The sequence below is a fragment of the Centruroides vittatus genome, unplaced genomic scaffold, assembly GCF_030686945.1.
Source record: "Centruroides vittatus isolate TY-2023 unplaced genomic scaffold, ASM3068694v2 contig_453, whole genome shotgun sequence".
Classification (NCBI taxonomy): Eukaryota; Metazoa; Arthropoda; class Arachnida; order Scorpiones; family Buthidae; genus Centruroides; species Centruroides vittatus.
Window position 1 is genome coordinate 923326 of NW_027122249.1, and position 26410 is coordinate 949735.

Sequence of the window (26410 nt, forward strand, 5' to 3'; positions counted from 1 at the left end):
AGACATTTATCTCTGTATGACACTAGTCTGAACATCCCTTCACCTTTGAACAACTTGGCAGAAGGGGAAGGGATGTTCAAACTAGTGTCATACAGAGATGATAAATGTCTCAACGTTTACGGAGATTATGTCGAGAAATAAACAAAAGTATGTAATTTTTTGTGGAATGTATTAAATGTTTTTTAATTATAAATGTTAGTGAAGTTTTGGCTCGTGCCTTTAATATCGGACACCCCTCGTATATACAGGGTTGTCGAAATTAAACCTTTTCAACTCAGAAGGCTATGAAGAGTGTTTCACTACTCAAGATGAAATATTTGGACAACAAGTATTTGAGATAATGCACCCGCAATTTATTAAACAAACATTTTTCGTACAAAAGCTTACTATAGATTTCATTCGAATTATTCACCAGGAATTTTGAACTTGTTCCATTATTGTAGAATAGGATTTTAAAGTGTTAATTAACGAATTTTTGATCCCAGAACTTCAACGTAAGGCTTGAAAATACCATATTCATGAATGATCCCACGATCCCACATACTTTGCTCTGTTCAACGTGTCTTCAGGCAGACTTTCGCAGATTAATAAGTGATCAGTAATCAGTTCCCAATAGCTTGGCCTGTTTGTTTACCATATTTTACACCATATGACTTCTGTCTAGGTAGTTTTTTAAAGACCACGTATATCGTGATTGTGCATCACGATATATGTGCATCAGGATGTGTATTTGTGTCAGATCTAAAAGACATAGTTCGTCGTAATTTTTTCGTGATTAAAGCGGATTCATTGTGCTCATCAGTGAAAAACATGCTTTTGCGAATGGAGCACCTATTTAACATTTGTAACCGTGATTTGCATAGCTACAGCCCACTTATCGGTGTTTTTTTGTACGAAAAACATTTTTATTCAATAAATCGTGAGCACATTGTCTGAAGTACCTGTTATTCAAATATTCTCTTATTTCGATCGGTAGAACACTCTCCGGAACCCTCTGAGTTAGGAAAGTTTAATTTCGACAACTATTTACTTTGAAAGAGAAATTTAGTATGTAGATTAAAAGTTTATATATGTAAATTTATAAAATCCTAAGATATGGCCCCAACTAAAAATTAAGTGTTGCTTCATCTGTTATGAAAATTGACCTATTACTAATTATTGCAAAAACGCTTCACCCCTTCACAGAAATGGTTCCTATCTTAGAAAGGCGATTTATAAATTCCAATAACAAAGTAAAAGTTTTGTTAATTATCACTATACTTGAGATATTACACATGTGTCTTATTTACTTTACCTATAACTATAAAAACTTAAAATACTGCCCATGTATATGAAAATAACCTATGCAAAGTTTCAATATTTTTGGTTCAATAAAGTTGAAAATATAATGCAAAATAATATCCACACAAAAACAAACACAGAAAATCACGGAATTTAGTAGGAGGTTCTTTTCTAGATTACCTTATTTTAACCGTGGATACGTTTTTGGACATTTAGGGGTACACCAAAAAAAAATAATAATGGCAGATACACTGTAAGAATATTCTCTACAATTTTCTATTTTACAAGAATAAAAATCGAATATATTGGAAATAAACAGTAATTACTTTTGGAAAAATATAAAATTCATTACGTTTAACTTATGTGTATTGTTTACATTCTTAATTTCTACAGAGCTGAAACAAGTGAATTAAACTTAATAATTTTTGTAACTAGAAATATCTGCAACACATTTATCTGTAACGTTTAATATGTTATATCTAATTACGTTATATATATTTAAAGTATATTTCATACTCACCTTTCTATACAAAACCGTATACAAAGCTATCTTCAATTTCATGCTCAAAACTTCTGTTACAAAGAAATTAATATTATAGATAATTAAATAAATCGCAGTTATACCAAAAAATCCCGCGATTGATAAATAAGCACAGAATTCATTCCAATCCGAAGTGTTGTCGAAATAATTAATTACTAATTTCAAAACATATGCCTGGATTGCTATTATAATAGTATCCTGAAAATGTAGTGTTTACTTAATTATTTCATTTTGAAAAAGCATATTAATGTTCTTGTAATCTCTTATAATACCTGAATAACTGCAAGTATAATTGCAGTTAAGAATTGCCATCCAAGAAATCGCAATATGGCTTTCAACATGCTTGGATTTCTGTATTTCAGTTCTTTATCCCATTCTCTGAAAGAGATGTTACAGATTCGTTAATAATAGTGAATAGAAATTTTAAAACATTAATAATTCTAATTTTATATTTATTACATATTATTATTTCAAAATATTCCTTAATTCGAGTAATATATATTTCCAAACGTTTTATAAATCTTCCAAAATACTCCTTTAATCAACTCAATAATAATATCAGAAGTAAGCTGTTAGGTATGTGAAGAACTGAAGTCATTCTATGAGAAAATCGTTCAAAAATGCAGAGTAGATAACATGCATCTACATGAGAATTATGTAAATCGATAACAATGGATAAGAATAAAAACTACTTGTTAATTTAGTGCTCAAAATTCAACAATAATAAACATTTTGGTGACATTGATTACATCTTATTAAAAACACTGTAGAAAACATATTTAAACTCAGCAATGTTTTAAAGAAACAAACAGACGATAATGCATTGAAGGATAAAAATTGGTGACATAATTTATGGTATGCCTGTGTTAAAATTAAAATTAAATGTTGCATTCTACAAGCACTTCAAATGCTTTGCCTAGATTTACTTCTTTAATATCAATTACATATTAATTAGAACCAACTAAAGCGTTTTGAGAAAATTACTAAAGATCATTTTTTGACGATAATACCGAGAGAAAGGAATCACTTATTTTGAGTCTCTAGGTCACGTGATAAAATTCAACGAATACATGATAAATTTACAAACGATAAAATCGAAGGTCATGTGATCTTGACGGCCCAGATATTGTACATTAGCGTGGATGGGTTCGTATTCTAATGTTCTGACAACTCCACACTACTTTCAGAACAGTTTCTTATTGGTGAAGTCATAACTAAAAAGCCGATCAAAAATAAAAAGTTATTTGATGTTTCAATTTTTCTTTTAGCGTAGATTCTGTCAAATTCAAAACAAATATAGAAAATTGCCTCATTTTTAGTTTCCGTTCTTCGTTTCGGTTCAATTTTCAGGTTATGTGGAGTTCATCGGTTACACTCAACTTCTGGCACTAAAAAAAATTATCATCATTTAAAAATACTGCGGTTTTCAAATGTCAATTTTTTCATTGAATACCAAAGTCCAAACTAGGATGTGGATTACGCCAAAGGAAAAACCAAATAAATTTTTCATTCGTGGGGTTTAAAAACGAATCACATAATTGGAGAGTAGGTATCACTCTACATAAAGATTTGTATACATATAAAAATTTATGGTTGAAATAAATGATGTTTACTACTTTACAAAACTGGTTACACAATTTTATTTCTTTCAAACTACAGTAGAGACTCGTTAATCGGAACCCCGGTAATCGGAATCGCCGGTAATCGGAACGATTTCCAGTAGGACTGTGTCGTGCTGAATAGAACGTTTTTGATACTAAATTTACTTCTAAAGTATAATTTTCATGTTTTTATATTCTTCAATATATTTATTTTGTTTGTACAAAATGCAGAAATAATTTTTAACGATACGATAGCCTCGATTATTATTATAAAAATTTTCGTTAGGCTTAAAATCGACGAAAATTCAACACGAAGCGACACGCAACGGAGAAAAATTTGAACATCGGACAGGTTAACATATTTATTCGTACATAATGGGTAATCGGAACAAATGAGTAATCGGAACAAACTCAGTCCCCCAATTGATTCCGATTTTCGACTCTACTGTATTTCTCAATTAATTTCTTCCCATTTGCAATCAATAAAATAAGAATTCTACATTCAAAACAATTACGGAGCTATATTTACTTATATATATAGAATTTTGCATTTAATATATACATCAGAGTGTACATAATTATATTTCATATACATTTAATTTAAATATTAATCGTTAAACTTACTTCTGAAGAAGGTTTCCAAGGTACTCAGAGGAATGATATTTCGAAGTTTCATATATATCTTCCTGTTGTAAATAGTGTTTTCTTCCTTTGATTAGTAAAGGAAAAAGCCAACTAAAAAAAAACAATAATTTGTTACGGCAAATTAAGGTTATTACAAAAATAAAAGATTTATATTAAAATTTAAATAATACGTTTTTCACTAATGTATGCTCTGAGAATTTTATGTATAAAAACTTAAGTAAAAACTGTGCATTGTAAAGAGCGATGTCATCCTGACGATTTCGTGAGGATAAATCAATATTTTTCGATATTAACAACTACAAAGTATATAATTCTCTTTCCCTTTCTATTGGACATTTCATTGTTTGTTTTTATTTTTTTCAAGAGGATTGTTTTATTGTATTTCTGTAAGTTTAAAAATACAAAAACAAATTTACTCCTTGAAGCAATGTCTACTGTTTCGATAATTTGTAGACAATGCTCCATTATAGCTTCCGTTTAAGCCAGTGGCTTTTGCTATAGAAAATGTGCTAACGAACTAACGTACAAGAGAAAAGACGATTTCCTACTTCAAAGAAATCTACGTTAATACCCCTGATGCTACAATATGAAATGCGACTGTTTGCCATGGCACCATCAGGCTGTTTGTACCCTCTGTCATAGGCTGGTGCAACACACCACCTCTTTGGCGTGTTTGGCTTCTTTGGCGTGGCTACAGCAAATCATCACTGATAACACTCACAGCACAAACTGTCTGCTGGAATTTATACCCCAAATCTGACCTGCTTTGTAGGCAAACTTTAATTTATTGTGTATTGTTATCATCTTTTCTAGTAATGCAATTTACATTTGGTGCATTTTTTTCTAGTGTTGCAGCTTCACTTTTCAGGAGTGTATGTCACTCATGGTTTTATTTTTGATATAAAATTTAATTAATCGCAAATGAAGTCACCTGGTTTTTATTAGTTTTTTTAATTAATAAATTGTAGTACTGTGGTTACCAGATTAACGTTTTTTCTTCATTTTCGAATATTATTTTCATTTACTTGGGTTACCATTGTCACATTTGTCACCTAACAAGTGTGCGAATATAAGCATCTGAATATATATGATGTATATGTAGTTTTGTGTTTCAATATCATTTAGCAAGCCGTATAATTACGGTTGAAGTATTTAATGTTATTTATTAATACCATTTAGTGTTTGTACTATACGTGGTTTTGCATTATAGATAAATGTCATTAATTTAGGATAGGCCAAATTTAAATGAATTGCATAGCTTATATATGTGATACGTTTGAGAAATAAATCATAAAAATTATACTATTTTCATTTGATTTATCGAGAAGGTTTCAGAATTTTGTTATTTTGTTAAATTTCTTCGAAAATACTTTTAAGTGACGCAAAGAATAATATCAACAGAAAGATTTTAGTTCGTGGAAGAAGTAAACACTAATATACTAGGAAATCTTTGAAAAATATATTTTTATAACAATTATTTTTAATTATAAAGCAAAATTAAAAATAAATATGTCCTATTATTAAAAACAATTTATTATGGAAAATGACATATTAATTACTATGTGATCATTCATGTAAAACAGTACGACAATATACAAATTATGCAACGTATCTTGAGGAGAAAATGGTAATTATCTCAAAAATTCTATGCATTCTTTAAAATGTAAAATGATGTATTATTAAATATAAAAACAACTCTTATTTTTAAAAATAAAAATATTTTTCTGTATAGTGATACTAAACATATTTAGGTTAAAATTATGAAAATATACAAATGAATACATTCTTCGTATTTAATTAGCATAATACGAAATTACAATTCTGTATATAAAACGTAAAAATCCATTACACACGAGAATCCTGTTAACATAGATAATATATAAATATCAAAATGGTGTTCAACTTTCAATACAGTATCTATTTTCAATACGTAATATTATTATATATCATATATTTCATGTGATATATATTATAACATTTCTTGTTGATCAAAGGAAACAATAAGACATTTAACACAAGAAAAAGTCTTTGTCAGCAAGTTTATACACAAGGAATAAGATAAATAAGAAAAGTTACTACGTATTTTTAAATACATTTTTCTACAAAGTGCAGTAATTGTTTTCTTTTTCTTTCTTTTCTTACATTTCCAACAGAATTTATAGATTATTATTATTAGATTTTTTGAGTAATTTAAACAATATTATACACCAAATACTACAAATATCCAAATAATGAATATCATAAGTGCAAATGTAAACAATTTTTATTTAAAAAATAAACCGAAATGAACCGCTTGGGAGAAATTTGGCGCTGCTGATTGCTGAATATGTACATTAAATACGTTTTATAGTAAAACTCAATAATGAAACATCAGAGCCAAATCTCGTTTCAGCGGCTGAAATTTAAACTAATCTTACCTCAATGATAAAACTTTATAATCTCCTGTTTTAATTTTCATTTACTAAATGACTAATCGTAAATTTAGCTGTATCTTTCTATATTTTAATTAAAATATTGTTTATTCTTTAATTTATTATTCGTTAATCCCTTTGTAGTTCTGTCTATAATGTGTATTCACTATTTAATAAAATATAAAATATTATATTAAAAGAATCCGGCAATGAGTTGTTAAACTTTCTCTCAGAACTTTGGGTGACGCCATCAGTATTTTACTTTTAAAAACTTTTAATATTTTTAATTTTTATAAAATGGCAAAACGTTTAAGTTAAATTTCAGGAATGGCGTTCAAAAACAATTATAAATAGTAACAGCGAGTAAAATCGTCATTAAATCAGACCTTATTCGAGATATAACATGAACTTCTTTACCTGTACACCGCTCGACCTTTAATCTATAATATTTACTTTCATCAATGACCCAAATGCACAAACGTGGCTTCATAATTTCAATTCGTGACAAAAAGCACAGGAGTTATTAAGCTTCAAAGACCATGAACAAAATCGTGCCTCCCACATGCTAACATCCATACATACAGAAAAAAAACTAAATTTTTTTTCATATTTCTGGACGCTTCAAGTTCCCCTGACTCCAAAAATATAAAAATATTGGAGAAACATTTTTGACCGATTAACATACTTTCTGTACGTTTTCTATTACAGCGAGAATGTAATATAAAGAAAGCAAATTTATCTATATCACTATTATATGATTAATAAACTACATGGAAGAATTAACTTTGTTTTTAATTTTACCCTTTTAAAATGCTATGCACGAGATTGAAGTCATACGAGAACTTTACCAATTATATTTATATTAAATTTGAAATACTAATCAGTTTAAATGAAATTACATACCAGAAAAATGCACGCGAGAAAACACTAGCTGAGTCAAATGGATTACTTTTCCTTTTCTCATTCATTTTGTATTAACATGTAGCTCTGTAATATTCTACACACTGCATGAAGAGAAATACAAGTCTTCTCTAACAATATGTAATATCAATATTCTGATAGAAAAATGTGTAAGTGTAAACGTTAAACGAGATATTTATGTTATTGGCTGGTGGATTTCATCATATAATAAACAGTGAGATTATCATTTTCGTAAGAATTTCGTCATCGATGTGCTTGTAAATTGAATTTAAAAATTCGAAGATTTCTAAACCTTATTATTATATAACATATATACATAAATTAAATATATTATTATAAGTTATTATCCTTTTTAATACGGTGCATAGTTTAAAAATAACCTCGTGTTTTTCTATAATACTTTTATATGGATCACTTTAAAAAATCTTAGACGTATCTGTTTCGAAAGTGTCTACCAAACATATAAACAAAATAAACAAAATTTAAAAAACACATTCGATATCTTATATATAAAATTCTCGTGTCACAATTTTGTTACCGTACTCCTCCGAAACGGCTTTACCGATTTTCACCAAATTTTATATGCATATTCAGTAGGTCTGAGAATCGGCTACTATCTATTTTTCATACCCCTACACCATTTCCCCCTTTGAAAAATATATTTATATATGGAGTAAGGCTTTTATGTCCAACAGATGGCGCTAACTTCCGACGACCTAAGTTTGCTTTTCTGTCAGGCATTCTGCTTTTCTGTGAGAATGGACTGAAGCAGACATTTTCTATCTCTATCTATATAAATAAAATATAACGTTCGTTTGTTCCTACCGATTCCTTTGAAATTTTGACACAACGTTGCATTCGAATACGCACGTGTTTTTATATAATATACATGTTGAAATTCCCCCAGTGGGGGAGATGGACGGGATTAAGGCTTACCGTGAAGAACTGGGCTTCTATTATACTATTTTACATGCGGTTTTTTTGCGTTTTTAATTGCGTTTTAATAGGTTACGTCAACAGAATATACACTAAAAAGGGATTTTTCGATATTCCCCAGCGGGAAAAGTGACGGGATTAAGGCTTACTGTGAAGAACTCGGCTTTTATTATACTATTTTAGATGCGTTTTTGATTGCGTTTTAATAGGGTACGTCAAGAGAATGTACACTAAGAAGGGATTTTTTGAAATTCCCCCCACGGGAAAAGTGTTATACATTTATAATAGATACATTTAGAGCCACAACAACGCGTGGCCGGGTCAGCTAGAAATTACCTAGAAATAATTTATATGGCAAAACAACGTTTGCCGGGTCAGCTAGTAATATTGTAAATACTTCCGTAAGTCATTAAAGTTATTTATTATTTTTCATTATATTATTAATATTACTAGAAATTATTATTATTGCTATTAAGTAAGTTATATTTTACAAAATAAAGCGAAATAATTTCGGTAGAAAATTGTATTTCTTCGATACAGTTCACAAATAGCAGACGTATAGACTCCCACGGTTATCTATCTGGACATCAGTCGGTCAATTTGTCTGTCCTTGATCTGAAGAATAGGGTCAGATGCATAGAGATCGAGTCCAGATGCGAGATAATTAGAATTCAAAAGCCCGAATAATTACATACGATTTTCTGGTCTGCTTACTTTCTCGACTTTGTTATATATAGCAGAGAAATAGAATGGTGATCGGTCAAAAACGACCACCAACATTTTTCCATTTTTGGACTCAGGAGACTTCGGAAAATCGACAAATGAAAGAAATTGGGGGTTGTTTTGTTGTAGACGAGAGGAGGGTATTGTGGAATAGTCGGGAAATATGGAATACCGAGGTTTCGGCTCTGTTTGTCGCTGCTAGAACTTGGGAATACCATAAAATACTCAAGAAAGACTCCTATGATGCAGTGCCGTTAGAGTTGACCGCTTGTTGTCGTCCCACTCGCTACAGAACAAAGTGTGTTTTGTGATTTTCAAGAGTTTTTGCAAGCAAGTTTTCAAACATTTTAACCTACTAGTACACATGTGACTTGAACATTGATGTTAAACATAATGTACACTGAAAGAATTGTAGTTTGTTATACCGTGGTCGTTTTTTAGCTGACAATGTTTTGTCCATCAGTGTAAAGGTTCATTTTCCAAGGGCATGTCGGTATTATGGAATACTAGATATTCTATAATACCCGACGTAAAAGTATAGTATTCCATATAACTGGAAAACGAAGACGGTGAATGTATCTTCCGTAACGGAAAATTCTCTCTGAAGATCAACGAGGGGAAATTTGGATTCAATGCTTCGGCTGTTCTCTGTGCGCTCACCTTGACTGTACCGGAGCAGAGAAAGAAAATTATATCTGATACTTTGTAAATAGACTCGAAGCAGAAATGACATGCACATAATCTTAATTATGTGGTTTTTATAGTTAAAAATAACCATGTTCTATGAGATATAATAAGTTTTTAAGTGGTTTAAACTCCCTATTCCATATTACCCGACTATTTCATAATAACCTCCATTTGTGACTTTTTATAAATAATTTTTTTATATAACAACAAAATAATCAGTATTTTTTTTACCAGTGATAGTTCATTACAACTAGTTATAGTATGTACTCATGATGATTTTGAGAATTTTAATCAAAATCCAATAAAGTTATTTTTAGAAATGTAAATGATATTCCATAATACCCTCCTCTCCTCTATGTATGTGTGTGAGGGAGTGTTTCTGAGTAGATTTTGTTGACCATCTTTCAAGCTCAACTCCTGTGCTTTTTGTCAAACATTTTTGACATTTTGCAGGTGGATTTTTGTATTAGTGCCATTCATAACATTAAATTTTGTTCACTAAAAATCGAGGGAATCGGAGACATAGGGATTGTGTGTGATATCTTCTGTAAGGGCGAAATTAATGATGATTTTCCTGGATATTCGCATTTACAGTTTTTAAAAAAATAAAACTCGGGATTACTCTCAACTTGAAGCTGTTTGCTATTTTCTAATAATTACAAATATAAACATTTTCAAAATAAAACATCATAACAGATGATGCGACAGGCATTATTAAACGTTTCCTGGAAAGTTAAGTCACTCATTGTGACTTAACTTTGTGACGATGTCACAAAAAATAATTGCTCGTTAAAATTAAAGTATTGTTGACGTTGATACCAGTATGTTTAAAATCATTTATTACAATATTTCTGGTGTAGAAATTATTGTAAATTTTTTAGTAATTAGTAATTATATGCTAATTAACGATTTTAAAATCGTATAGTTTATTTGATAATAACTTTTAATTATTATAAATCAGATTGTAATATGTGATTATCAGAAAGAGGTCGAACTGCAGTCATACGCGTGTTGTTTATATTAAAAGAATCTGGTCGATCGGTTGCTGAACTATTTCCTGACATTCTGTACTTGATTATATCACTCATAATTGCTTCATTTTATTTCATTTTTTTCAGATTTATAAATGTTGTAAGAGCCGTATCTCCTGAACCATGGTTCGATTTTAATGAAAAATTTTGCAATGCTTTTTTTCTAATATCCAAACCTCCTTAAAAAACTTGAAACATTTTTTATAAAAGCACAGCAGTTATTAAGCTACAAAATAAGATAAAAATATTATTTCTATACCATTGACTTACACTTTCGTAAATACAGTGTAAATGCCCGGCTTTATTTTTTTTGGAAGTTTGAAAATCTTTTGGACCCAAAAATATAAAAGACTTGATTGTCTATCCTCTTGCCATAACTTCACTCTGTTATAAGTTATAACTACGACAAAAATAACAGTTACTTAGTAGTGATTTTTCATCAGATTAAGAATTATTCTTTTCTTCATATTTACTCTATTCTCTTTGTCAGTTGGAATATTTAAAAATTTGATTACGTGCAAGCAATAGGCTGCTTAATAGCATATGTGACCCATTCTCGAAATTTAGACGTAAGAAAGTAAACAGGAAATGTATATTCTAAAAATATTAAAATATATTTTATTTTAATCTGATACATTGAAATTATATTTTCTTTTTGTAGAGTTTCCCACTAAGCCCTACGTTATAAAGCACTTAAGTCGTGCAATGAAATACTTTCTTTAATTTATGTTTGTACTAAGAAGAACGCTTCTTTTACCAATAAACATTAATTGTAGCTATGAATTTGAATATAATTTAATTTAATAGTTAAGTAAGTGTTGGGAAAGTTAATTAAATTTACATTCAACTATTTCTAAAATGTGTTATTTATATACAAACGTACGAATTCTCTGAATACATAATATGTAAATGATAATATATAATCCGATTTCATTTTATTTATCATTTGTAAACAGAGTTTTTCAAATAAACTTTACTTATTCCCAAATTTGTGGGACTAGTTAAGTTAAAAGATTTTATTGAAATATTATTTACGGTCAAACATGGTCATACATATCGAAAAGTTGGTGAGTATATGTGTATGATGCGCTGATCTTAGGGTGGTATGGATGTTTTTTGTCGAAGTTTAATAATACATCGAATCAAAGTATATTAAGAAAAAAGAAGGTGAAAATCTTCACTTTACAGGTATCACACGTAGAACACGGCACATCTACAACACGGTTTTCGCACTAAGAAAGTTGGAAAAATGGGGGCAATCTTCCGTACAATATTTCACAATTTTTAAGTGCAAACTTCGTTATTCGATATTATTTTATTTAAGTAAGCATGTTTGTCACCTGAAATTTACCCATATATTTTACAATATTGAAAATTTTCAATTTGTTTTGTGCGTATCGTCAGGTTTTCTTTGATGAAAACTGATAGCACTATTTTTTCTTTGTTCTATATTTTCTATCAAACAGGTATTGTTTACGTTGATTTTACACATTATCCTTTAAAACTGTAATCGTGTTTTGGTTTTATAGATTAAAATGTTTATTTAGTAATGTTTATTTAAAATTTTTGAGTAAGAGTTATTAAAGTTTTTTTTAACCGTAAGTAATACTAACGCCTAATACAGTACCTTTTTACTGTGATTTTCAGTTAATTATTGACTGCTTTAACATATTTCACTTAGTTATTGAAAGGAATAGTATACTTTTGCAAACTTTTCGAACCAAACCCTGTGTTTTGCACTAGTCCTTTGTTTCACGGTACTTTTTCGGAACGTAACTACCGTGTTATAGCAGATACCTGTATTTACTTTAGGAAAATTTTTAACCAGAGTAAATATAGGTATCTCTGCTGTTTACGTTATACGTTGGACACCTTTTGCAGTTGTCCAGAAAAGTTAACGTAAATAGATTTCTTACGCCCGCGAGAAGAATAAGTTCTTAGGAGAAAGTTTATAAAGATCACGTGGCTGAGGAGACAATTTAATTGATGTCACAATTGTCACCGCACGCCGCTGGAAATCATACAGTGGAATTTAATTTACTTACTTAATTATACTTATTAAATTTACTTATTTAAGTCCTGTGTAAACATGTATTGTGTTTGACTGTTATGACATAGAGTCAAAATTAGTACATTATTATTAATGATTATCAGGAAAAATATATGTGAATAGTAAAGAATTAAATATGTTATTGTTTGTTTACATTTTCTGTATTATTAACGAAAATTACTACAGAATAATATTTCAGTGTGGTTCTTAGTAATGCACCGATTTATCGAATGGGTTGTAGTAAAGTTCAAAATGTATTCAGTTCTGAGAATTTTTGATGATAATCTCCTGCTTACGATTTATGGGATTATCCAGACTTAACGATTGTCCAATCCGGAACAGTAGCGCCCCTGTTTGAGACTCCTGCTCAATTTTTTATTTAGCAGAATACAGTTATATAAACTCGAAAGTTTACATACGTTGCTGTACATTTTTTCACCACTACTCGCTGCTGTATTTGTTAACAGAGTGTGAGGAAGATGACACAAGATGCGACTATGTTTCCTTTAGAGTTGAAGCTTGTAAATAGTTAAATAACAAACTCATTATTTAAAAGAAACCAACATTGAAAAAGATCATATACAATTAAAATTTATAACTATGTTACTGAATATAACATAGTGTGTCACTACAGTTACCTCTATTAAATCACTTAGTATAATACGTAATTAATTTTAATACGAGGGGAGCCCAATATTAAAGGTACAGGCCAAAATAACATTAGCATTTATAAATAAAGAAAATATTTAATACATTCCACGAAAACTACATCGTTTTGTTTACTTCTCTACATAATCGCCTTAAACGTTGAGACATTTATCCAAGCGTGACACTAGTTTGAACATCCCTTCAAGGTACTGTTGCTTGTCAAGTTGCTTGAAGTAGTCCAGAACGGTGTCCTGTAATTCCTCCTGATCCGCAAAGCATTTCCCCACCAAACATTTCTTTAAAGGTTCAAATAAATGAAAATCCCCTGGGATTTTCATTTATTTATTTATTCGAACCGAGGGTAAATCTGGACTATACTCCACACGTCAAATCAAACCAAACTGTGGTTGGCACAGCGAAAGTGGGAGGTTCTGCAACATCCTCCGTATAGTCCAAATTTAGCCCCCCGTCGGATTGTCATTTATTCGGTCCTTTAAGGAAATTTTTGGCTGGGAAACGCTTTGCGGATCAGGAGGAATTGCGAAATACCGTTCTGAACTACATGCAACACTACCGTGAAGGGATGTTCAAACTAGTGTCACGCTGGGATAAATGTATCAATGTTTAAGGCCATTATGTCGCGAAATAAACAAAAGTATGCAGTTTTTGTGGAATGCATTAAATATTTCCTTTATTTACAAATGTTAGTGAAATTTTGGCCTGTACCTTTAATATCGGACTCCCTACGTACAATTTAACAGTTTATTTTGTTACGTTGTCCTGGAAGTTCGATAAGTAATTTAATAGTTCTTATTAAAATTAGATATCAGTAACAAATGAATTACATGTAGTAATTGTTATCCACGACTATTTTGTCTCTTTTTTTAACGAAAACATCATCTTTAATAGCCATAGATAGGCATTTTATATAACTAGATTGTTTCATAAAACTTTTCTTCGTCACGTTATGCATGGTATTACGTTTGGGATCTAGATATTTTATAAAATCTAACAGAATTCAATTGTTTTATAACAAATTAATATAACTAGTTAAGTAACGCTACATCAGCGTGTAGTCGGAACGAAGCTGCTCGCACCTTTATTTTTTAGATTATGAGGAAAAAAGAAACAAAGAATCATTCGTTCTCAACAATATATATGATTTTTATTGGATCATTTAAAGGTACAAATATAAGGTCAGAATAAGCCATTAATTAATTGCTATGCCAATGTCTCATAAAATTCTGTCTATCACTATAGGCCTTGGACTTACAGATTGACTCGTTGCGATCTTTATTGTAACTCTTTAAAAATACTATGTCAGTTATTTTTTCACTGTACTCAATGTAACATAGATAAGACCGATAGCTATTTCTTTTTTCCCTATATCTATTTTGATTTTTGGAAGAGTTAATCCCTGTGATTTATGTATAGTCATCGAGTATGCTAAGGTAAGGAGAAACTGTCTACGAGATGGCAATATACTGCCATCGTTCGAAGTGCGTGTTATGGGGATTATTGGAAACAGATTATCATAGATGAAAGGTCCCTGATAGCTATCGAATTCCACTAAAATAAACAGAGGAAGAGCTGGAGGGCGAGCATTAGGAACATATATAATGTAGCGTATAGTTCCTAGTGAACCATTGACGAGACCTCCTTGCACCCATAAGTTGACTCTCAGAATGATTCTGGCATTAACTGAGAGATTCAAAAACTTGGAGGGACCGAGAGACCAAGAGCTTGAGTCATCTTTGGACGAAGGCAGGGCAATATCTGGAGTGTTTTCGGATGATATATAACAGGCATGGGCAAGTGCGGCTCTTGCTGAAAGTGCTATCCTTTCCGGCCTTACCATACTATCCACCACGATAGTACAGAACTGCGGCTCCCATGCATTTTGCAAAACCTACATTTCGGTTCCCACTAAACTCTTGCTTGCCCACCCCTGTTATATAAGCAAAAGGGCATCCAGTTGACTGCAAGTAGTCTTCATTGCTTTGTTTAACTTGCTCGTTTGTTGGATATAGCTCTACTGTCGTTTGGAACTGATCAAGTTCATCTCTGGATAAATAGACTCGATTTCTTGTCGTCAGAATGTTTAGATCTGTATCAGAGAAATCACCCGAAGCTAGATGTTGTAAGACATCCGTGAAGGAACTATCTGCGCTATTTTGTCTATGAGAATTACTAAGTTCAATGAACTTCTCAAAAGAATCAAATGCGAATCTACCTTGTTGGGACATTACATCGTAAAAAACACTCGAGTAAAGAGGAGTATCTTTAACAGAAGGAAGCTGACGAAAATTACCAAACAAATAGATAAAGAATCCACCAAAAGGCTCATCTTTCTCGGGGTTTATCTCTCTCAATCTTCTCTCGATCATGTAAAGCATTCTTGCACCAATCACTGACATTTTATCGATGACGATGAATTTGAGCGACTTCATCTCAATTTGGAATCTTTGCGCAGCTTCTCCATTTAGAGATCGAAATTTCGTACTAACGATAGGAAGACGAAGGAGAGAATGGATCGTAAAGCCATCAATATTGATCGCTGCTGCTCCACGTTTTAAAAAGAAGACTTGTTTAAACTTATTATTCTATAAAGATTCTTTATATTTGTTGTGTGTCCAGTTAGCGACAACATTTACCTTTCAAAATTACCGTTATAATGCTTGTCATATTTTCCGACCACCAGATGGCGCTTCTACACGTGCGTGCAGGAAGCGACTAACACTTCACTTCATGCATTCCTTGTCAACAAAATAACTCTAGAATGAGTTGTCCGATCTTGATAAAATTTTCTAGGACGACTCATCATCACTCAAGGATTAACTGATTAAAATTTCAACTCTCAAAAATGATCCATACTGGAGAAAAACACCTATATCCAGTTCTACAAAAACGGATCATTTTTGAAAGTTGAAATTTTAATCAGTTCATCCTTGAGTGATGGTGAGTCGTCGTAGAAAATTTCATCAAGATCGGACAACTCATTCCAGAGTTATTCTGCGGACAAGGAATGCACGAAGTCAAGTATTAGTCGTCACTACGTTCCGACAATAAATGTCTATATTAATGCATATGTATTGTTTGGCCGACAATTTACTGGCATTGTCTGGTAAGATGGCTTTAAAGTGACTTAGAAGCCAATTACAGATAAGTAACTTTTACTTGAAAGCAATTGTTGTTAGTTTGGATTTTCAGCTTTACGACATCCACATTTCGTGTAAAAAACCGATTCATGCTACACATATATGTACAGAACAGATTTTTTTCTGGACAATATAATAGTTTTCTGTTTAAAATATTGATACTGACTCGCTTGGCTACTAGCCATATTAACAAATTCCTACTTAAAACCATATTTTCAATTCGTTGTACGATTACTTGCCTATATTTAGTACATGTCTCAGTGGTTGCAGTACTAGTGACATTCTTCAAGCTTTGCTATCCTGTTGGCTGCTGAATTGAAACAATATTCCAGCATAGCAAAAATACGCTAGCTATACGATTTAACACGTACAGTACATTTCTCCTCTCTAATTTGATACTATGGAAACATGGGCTAATATCTGCTGTATTGTACGATTAGGAATTGTGCGAACCAACCTTAGTTTCTATTTCAAAAATTGGAGCGCTGTCTGACTGTCGTGGCTGTTGGCGTGAATTTTTTGCTCTCTTCCACCTGATTCACCTTTGCTTCTTTCTAGAAAAATATCAGAGTTTCCGTCTCAGAAAAGGAAAACTTTTTCGTCACTATCTCAAGACGGATCACCTGCAGTTTCAAGAAAATTCGGATTCCTTCTTGGACGTTAATCTCATTTTTCGTCACTATCTCAAGACGTATCACCAGGAAATGTAAGAAAACGAATCGGAAGCAAAGAAAATGTCTCAGGTGAGCCAACGGAACAATTGATCTTTTTTTATATAAGTGCCAAAAATGAGATTAACGTCCAAGAAGGAATCCGAATTTTCTTGAAACTGCAGGTGTCATCAAACAGCAAATTAGAAACACTTTTAAATCGCTTAGACAGAATGCAAGCATGGATTGAGAACATTGATACGGCACTAGTAGATGTTGAATCTAGGCTATCTGTCCTTGAAACTCAGAGAGAAAAAGTCTATTCTAAAGATAACAAATCAAATACAGAAATTAATGTAATCTGCAATAATCTCCATGAAAAGTTAATGAAATTAGAAGATAAAGAAAGAAGGAATAATATTGTAATATCTGGCATAGAAGACGATGATAATTCGAACAACTGTTTAGTTAAGGTTCAAAAACTTTTCAATGATAAATTAAAGGTTACAGATGTGAATATTAAACGCGCATTTAGAATGGGAAATTTTAAACCTAATATAAAAAGACTACTTGTGAATTGCTTTGTTTTTGAAGATAAATTAAAAGTTTATAAAAATGTTAGTAATTTAAAAGGCCTAAATATATTCATTAATGATGACTATTGGACAAGTACCCGAGCTGTCAGAAACAAGCTAAAACTGTTTGGAAAAGAAATGTGTTTAAAAGGTGCTAAGAATGTCAAATTGCGATACAACAGGCTAATTATAAATAATAAAATATTTGCTTGTAACTTCAAAGGTGAAATTCTCCAGACAGATGGAGAACGGTCTTTTTTAGGAGTATAACGTATAAAGATAAACAGCATAATAACATATACGACAAAAATGACCAATATGATGATCTGTATGTGGATAAAGACGACAATATAAAACAACTTCTCTTCTACAATATTGCAGGTTTACGAAATAAATACAGTTTCCTTAACTTTTGGATTCTGATATACAAAATGGATATATTCTGTCTGGTAGAAACAAGGCACACATCCTCGGTAGTTGAATCAATGTTCTCTGATGATTACAAAATTTATCATCAGTTGGCTCATAGCCATGAGGGACCAAGAAGACTCAATGGAGGTTTAGTTGTCAGGCTTAGATTAAATACAGTATCTACGGTTAAACTGATATTTCAGATACGATTTGTATTCATTTTACAACTAGATACTGAAAAGTTAACCAATATTCAGTTAATAGTGTCCTATATTCCGCCTGATAATAACTATGATGTTGATTTTAAGAATACTTTGTTACTTATAGAAAATTACTGGCTACATGGAACTAGCTTAATCTTATGCGCAGATTTTAACGTTAAAATGGGACATCTCAATTATTTGTCATTTTTTACTGGCAATGGACATATTGCTTTAAGAGCTTCGAAGGATTCTACTGTTAATAATAGAGGGAAAATGCTCTATCATTTTTGTGAAAATAATAATCTTGTTTGTTTAAATCGTTTACTGCCAGCAGATAAAGAAGGGGATTTTACTTATCATGCAGTTAAGGGCGACAGTGTAATTGATTTCGTCATAGTGTAACAAGAAATATGCTCTCATATTGTAAATGATCTATGTGTTTTATCAGAGATGGGGTCTGATCACTCATCTATTTTTCTTTCAATGATCTCTTTAATGACATCAAGACTTCCTAATAGACAATATGCTGGTAAACGCGCAATATGGACGGATAAATCTAAATCTTTATTTGCTGTTAAATTGGATGAATTTTTATCCGATGAATTGGAGGAAACCTCAAATTCAACGATTTGGTGAAATGTATAGCTAAGGTGGCAATCTCTCTAGATTTAATTTATGACCTTAAACCTGTAACTTCTAAAAGGCATACAACAAATGCATGGTATGATAACGAGTGTTACTCATGAAAACAAATCTATGGAAATTATTTAAAAACGTGAAAAAATTAAATACGGATGAATGTTACGCTTCGTAAAAAATTATTTAAAAAAATATAAATTAATATGTCAAAAGAAAAAACAATCTTATTTTTGGAACTTAAATGGCAGATTGATGAAGTGTAATTACTCTAAATCATTTTGGCAAACAGTTAATACTTTTAAACATAAAAGATCATCACGTTATGATTCAAGATTTTCCTTGAAAAGATGGTCACATTTTTATGCTACTAAATTCTCCAAAGAACATTCTTTATATATAAATGGTGAACAATTGTCGATGGGTGTGTATAAAGTTTTCCTAATAGAAACGAAATGTTTTACAGATTTTACACTGGAGGAATTAAAAGGAACTATTTACCGTTTTAAATCTGGCACTTCACCTGGAATCGATTTTATTAGAACAGAATATTTACAGTGTTTTTCAGAATTGTTTTCTTTTAAACATTGGAAGTTTTTAACGCTATTAAAAGAGACCACTTTTCCCGAAAAAATGGATTGAATCTTTCATTATTCCAATATATAAAAAGGCTTTGTGTATGACCCTAAAAATTATCGACCCATATCTTTGGTTCCAGTAATCGGTAAACTATTTACTTTCTTATTAAATAAAAGACTAGAGAACTGGATTATTAAATATGATATTTTGTGTCAGGAGCAAGCAGGTTTTCGACCCGGCCGATGGTGCTAGGATCAAATATTTATATTAAATGCACTGGTACAATTAAAATTGCAGAAAAAGAGGAAAACGTTATGCTGTTTTTGTAGACTTTATGATTAACGGTATCAAGAGCAGATCTAAAGTTTTATGGTCTACCTTAGAAAGAATGGCCTTCAATAAACAGTTTCTTGTCCTTATAATTGATATATATATACCAAAGCAACTGCAATAGTAAAGATATTAGCCGAAACGACTGATTCATTTGGTATTGACATTGGAGTTCTATAGGGTGAAATTTTGAGCCCATTGCTTTTTAATTTGTAAGTTAATGGTCTGATAGTTCGACTGGCTAAATCTAATTTACCTAGGATTTCACTCTCTGATTGAGTTGAGTTACATGTAGCTATTAATGTATGCTGACGACACTGTAATTCCTGCTGATACCCCACAAATGTTACAAAATAAAACTGCAAATCTGGATAAATTTTGCTTTGTCTATGGATTAACTATAAATGTTTCTAAAACATAAATAATGGTATTGAAGAAGGGTTGCAGACCAACACCCAGAGAGAGATGGTTATAATAATGTCTATTCTTTCAACAGCTAAAATTAATAATGCTTATATCGATGTAACGTTATATCATTTAAGGATTTTGTCTGTATTATTATGAGCTGCTCCTGTATGGGCATTTACTTATTACAATAAACTGGAAATTGTCCTTGCTTTATATCTTCGAAGAATTTTTATGTTAAACCATAAAATTCCAGCTTACATGTTACATTTAGAGTTTGTGTTTCTAGAATATCAGTAATAATAATAAAATCAATAGTTTTATTTTGGATTACACTTTTTAAAGTAGGTGACAAAAGTTATGTTAAATAAAATAATAAATTGTATAAATTGTGTACAACGATGGATAATTCTACATGCAATTGGTCGTTGGCGTTAAAAATTTGTTAGATCGACACGGTTTCTCTATCCTATGATGGTCTCAAGATCCTCATTTAATCGAAAGCTATCAAATGTTAATTATAAGCGTGTCCTGTGAACAAACCATACATGAAGATTGGTTTTTACTGGAAAAATACAAACATTTTCAATTATATCGTAGTGTTAAAACAACTTTTATGTGTGAGGAGTATCTATTTATGGACATAAATTATCATGTAAAACGTTCAATACTGCAAATTCGATGTGGTCAAACTTATATTTTGACATATAATAGTAGTCTAACAATAAATCCTGTAGTAATTGTACTATGCAAGTGTATGAAACTTGGAAACATGTGTTCTTCAAATTGTATAAAATTTGAAGCAAGGAGGAAAAAAGTACTTAAGATTTAAATCTTGGAAAGACATAATCAATATATCACGCTTTTCAAAAAATGATTATTATTGTATATTTTATTTTATATTATCTTGTATTCGGCTATTACATTAATTTGTTAAATTTTACTAACTTCAGTTATGTGTTTCTTTTTGTAATAACTTCTATTAATCTACTATATAAACTTGTTTTTCTGCACTAATTTCAGCTTTTTGTAACCCCTTGTTACGAAGTAAGAGTCAAACAATAAAGAATTATTATTATTATTATTATTATTTCAAAAATTGTTAAATAATATACCAAATACAGTAAAAAATCTTTGTCATTTAGTACTATTTAAAGCAACGTGATTTCTTCAAAAACAAATCAGTGGTTATATTTTAATAAACTAAGTAATATGCAAATTTTACAGTGCAAATGAGAAATACTATTGTTTTATTAAAGTTTTCATAGTGTATGACTTTTACATCAAAGATATCTTCTATAATTTGGTTTTAACAACATTTTCTTTGTCATTATACTTATCTTTCGCGATTTTGTATAGCTCTTTCATTAACGTTTGTCCTGCGTTCTTCACCAAATTATAAAAAGTACCATTTACATTCTTCAGTAATGTATATGGCGTATCAAATTCTTTAACTTCTCCTGACTCGAGAACCTAGAAAATTTGGAATCTTCAGTAAAAACACATACTTATTTTATATTATTAAACAGATAAATCTTACCAAAACTCTATCCGAATCCATAATAGTATGTAATCTATGTGCAATTGTCAACACTGTACAAAGTTTGAATTTTTCTCGAATTATTTTCTGTACACAGCAGTCAGTTCTGGTGATAAAATGAAGTAAGTAAATAAATGTCTTATATTAAATTAATGTAGTACCAAATAGCTGAATAAAACAGTTAAAAGATTAATATTAAAAACGTTAATTAGTCACAGCACCAGTAAATTCTACTGTCAACAAATTAATTAATACTCATTTTACCATGTTAGCACAAAGACAATATTTTACCATACCCCACTTATGTCTGCCCACAAGCATAATGGATGTCGATGGAAAATGAAGGGGGGTCATGATATACTGCATAATATACGAATTTTTATGTAGCATTTGCTATAGAAAATGTGCTAACGAACTAACGTACAAGAGAAAAAACGATTTCCTACTTCAAAGAAAGCTACGTTAATACCCCTGATGCTACAATATGAAATGCAACTGTTTGCCATGGTACCAACAGGCTGTTTGTACTCTCTGTCGTGGGCTGGTGCAATACACCACCTCTTTGGCGTGTTTGCAGATGTTCCTGCGTCCATCGTGTCGCTGGATGGTATTCACATCGGGCCCAACACGCTAGGCAACTGAACGCGTCGACAAACCAAAGTCGCTCATCTCCAAGTTACAGTCTCGTTGCTAAGCCGTTAACTAGTGGTATTCATTTTCGCAATTTTCTCCGAGACGTTTTTTTTTATGCCTCCTCGAAATTTTGGCTACAGCAAATCGTCACTGATAACACTCACAGCACAAACTGTCTGCTGGAATTTATAGCCCAAATCTGACCTGCTCAGTAGACAAACTTTAATTTATTGTGTATTGTTATCATCTTTTCTAGTAATGCAATTTACACTTGGTACATTCCTTTCTAGTGTTGCAGCTTCACTTTTCAGGAGTGTATGTCACTCATTGGTTTTATTTTTGATATAAAATTTAATTAATCGCAAATGAAGTCACCTGGTTTTTATTAGTTTTTTTAATTAATAAATTGTAGTACTGTGGTTACCAGATTAACGTTTTTCCTTCATTTTCGAATATTATTTTCATTTACTTGGGTTACCATTGTCACATTTGTCACCTAACAAGTGTGCGAATATAAGCATCTGAATATATATGATGTATATGTAGTTTTGTGTTTCAATATCATTTAGCAAGCCGTATAATTACGGTTGAAGTATTTAATGTTATTTATTAATACCATTTAGTGTTTGTACTATACGTGGTTTTGCATTATAGATAAATGTCATTAATTTAGGATAGGCCAAATTTAAATGAATTGCATAGCTTATATATGTGATACGTTTGAGAAATAAATCATAAAAATTATACTATTTTCATTTGATTTATCGAGAAGGTTTCAGAATTTTGTTATTTTGTTAAATTTCTTCGAAAATACTTTTAAGTGACGCAAAGAATAATATCAACAGAAAGATTTTAGTTCGTGGAAGAAGTAAACACTAATATACTAGGAAATCTTTGAAAAATATATTTTTATAACAATTATTTTTAATTATAAAGCAAAATTAAAAATAAATATGTCCTATTATTAAAAACAATTTATTATGGAAAATGACATATTAATTACTATGTGATCATTCATGTAAAACAGTACGACAATATACAAATTATGCAACGTATCTTGAGGAGAAAATGGTAATTATCTCAAAAATTCTATGCATTCTTTAAAATATAAAATGGTTTATTATTAAATATAAAAAGAACTACTATAATACAACACCTTAATATTGCTGAGAATTAGATATTTTAATCACAAACGCTTTCAACCTGATTAACAGGCCATCTTCAGGTCTACAAAAAACGATAATGGAACAGAAACGTTCCATGTATAGAATATAAATATTTAAATCAAAATTTTTAGAACAAAAATTTAAAAAATATACAATAGAGACGGAATAAAATATAAAATTAAAATATACAAGAGAATAAATAAAAATAAACTAAAAAATATAATATACATAATAAATCTTCCCATAACTGATTCTAGCATGAATTTTCAGTGAATTTTTTAATCATGTATTTCCACGCCGACGACAGGCTCTCAGCATCTCTCGCATTCAAACATCCTTTCCGTAGCCTACTCCTATATATTTCAATCTTCTCCGCTGTCATTGATAAAGTGGGGGAAGATACCGGTTTTATAATCGTTGCCTCGTCCCATTTTACTATCGAACCTTGGACTTGCGACATTTGTGACAAAACCGTGGTGTTGGATCCTTTTTTTACGTTATACCGATGTTCTTTTAGCCTTACCCCTAAGCTCCTGTTGGTGACGCCGATGTAGTCTTTCTTAACATCTAGCTGGATGTTTTCATAAGGAACTTTATAGACCCCTGGTTTCTCTTCTGTCTTTATTCTATCCTTATCATTTCTCAAAATCTTATATAAATTTGGGGCTCTTTTTAAAATCATTCTTGCTTGTTTCTTATTAGCCACTTCTTTCATAATACTGCTCAAATTACTGTTATATGTAAACTTCAAGCGTCTATTGTGATCCGTATTTAATCCTTGTTTTTCATTGTTCTTTTCATATTTTTTGAGTAATCCTACAACGGTGCTTTTCTTGTAGCCTAGGGTCTGAGCTACTTGCAATATTCTTTCAATTTCTTTATTTCTGTCATCGATTCTATCGCAATACAAATAGGCTCTTCTTATCAAAGTTTGAAACGCAGCCATTTTATATCGATATGGATCCATGGACTGTGCTGGTATATATAGCGGGGTGTGCGTAGGCTTAACATATACGCTTGTGGACAAATGATCTCCCATGAACTTTATATTAATGTTTAAGAAGTGCACACTCATGGAACTTTTTTGCTCTAACTTTAATCTAAGACCATCTTTGTTATTATTGATTTTATTCAAAAATTCATGTATCCTGCTACTGTTTCTCCATAATATAAAAACGTCATCCACATATCTGATGAAACGTATGATATCTTCCTTAAAATTTTGTAGAGCTTCTCTTTCCAACCTTCTAACTACCAACTCGCAAAGAATCCCAGAGAGGGGACTTCCCATCGGAACTCCTCTTTTCTGCCTGTAAATTCGACCACAAAATGTAAAACAAGATTGATAACATACCAGGCTAGCGAGTTCCTCTAGGTCTTGGGTGTAACTAAGCAACTGAGGGTTGTTGTTGTACATGAAATCCAATAATGCCTTCACACATGACTCAATCCTTACTGAAGGATACATACTTTCATAATCTAAAATGGTCGCAACTTCGTCCTCCATTAACGAAATATTTTGCATTTCTTTCACTACGACAAGCGGGTCTTTTGCCACCAGTCTATCGTCTTCTATCTGTGAGGATAAATATTCATGTAGCCTTTTTTCGAAGATAAAGGTGGGCCCCCTACATTTCTCTACTACTGGTCTTAATTCATTTCCAGTTTTGTGCGTCTTAGCAAACGCAAACAATCTTGGAGCTCCTGAATTTGGGTTGTAACATTTCTTCAGAAAAGGCAAAACGGCCGCGAGACTTGAGCTTTCCATCTTTTTGACCCTTCTGTCCAGAGATCCAATCATTTTGTCGTCAACCTCTTCACATTCAGTCTTCCTGATGTAAGTATGTAATTCCCTATTATATGTATGCCTCTTCATGACAACCAAATGTTTAGTTTTGTCCGCTTTGGTCAACACTAGATCATTCGTTCTTAACCACTCCTTCGTAAGCCATATGTCTCTATTGAAAAATATAAGGCTATATTTTTATAGAAAAAATATAGCCTTATATTTTTTCTATAGAGAAATATAAGAATATTTCTCTATAGAAAAAAGGCTACATGAATATTTATCCTCACAGATAGAAGACGATAGACTGGTGGCAAAAGACCCGCTTGTCGTAGTGAAAGAAATGCAAAATATTTCGTTAATGGAGGACGAAGTTGCGACCATTTTAGATTATGAAAGTATGTATCCTTCAGTAAGGATTGAGTCATGTGTGAAGGCATTATTGGATTTCATGTACAACAACAACCCTCAGTTGCTTAGTTACACCCAAGACCTAGAGGAACTCGCTAGCCTGGTATGTTATCAATCTTGTTTTACATTTTGTGGTCGAATTTACAGGCAGAAAAGAGGAGTTCCGATGGGAAGTCCCCTCTCTGGGATTCTTTGCGAGTTGGTAGTTAGAAGGTTGGAAAGAGAAGCTCTACAAAATTTTAAGGAAGATATCATACGTTTCATCAGATATGTGGATGACGTTTTTATATTATGGAGAAACAGTAGCAGGATACATGAATTTTTGAATAAAATCAATAATAACAAAGATGGTCTTAGATTAAAGTTAGAGCAAAAAAGTTCCATGAGTGTGCACTTCTTAAACATTAATATAAAGTTCATGGGAGATCATTTGTCCACAAGCGTATATGTTA

The 26410-nt window shown here is 31.3% G+C and overlaps 2 protein-coding genes across 2 annotated transcripts in view; both read right to left on the reverse strand.

Annotated features, from left to right (window-relative positions):
- The window catches only part of LOC136977326 (ATP-binding cassette sub-family C member 4-like), a 107297-nt gene that overhangs the window by 38474 nt on the left and 42413 nt on the right, over positions 1 to 26410 (reverse strand). The window contains exons 2-4 of the mRNA XM_067272794.1: positions 4048 to 4158; positions 2095 to 2200; positions 1802 to 2020 (exon numbers count right to left, since the gene is read on the reverse strand). Of these exons, the coding sequence (XP_067128895.1) occupies positions 1802 to 2020; positions 2095 to 2200; positions 4048 to 4158 (436 nt within the window). The remainder of the gene's footprint in view (positions 1 to 1801; positions 2021 to 2094; positions 2201 to 4047; positions 4159 to 26410) is intronic.
- Positions 21684 to 26410, reverse strand: part of LOC136977305 (ATP-binding cassette sub-family C member 4-like) — a 41697-nt gene continuing 36970 nt past the window's right edge. Inside the window, exons 22-23 of the mRNA XM_067272778.1 lie at positions 21963 to 22068; positions 21684 to 21895 (exon numbers count right to left, since the gene is read on the reverse strand). Coding sequence (XP_067128879.1) covers positions 21719 to 21895; positions 21963 to 22068 — 283 coding nt within the window. The 3' untranslated portion in view covers positions 21684 to 21718. The remainder of the gene's footprint in view (positions 21896 to 21962; positions 22069 to 26410) is intronic.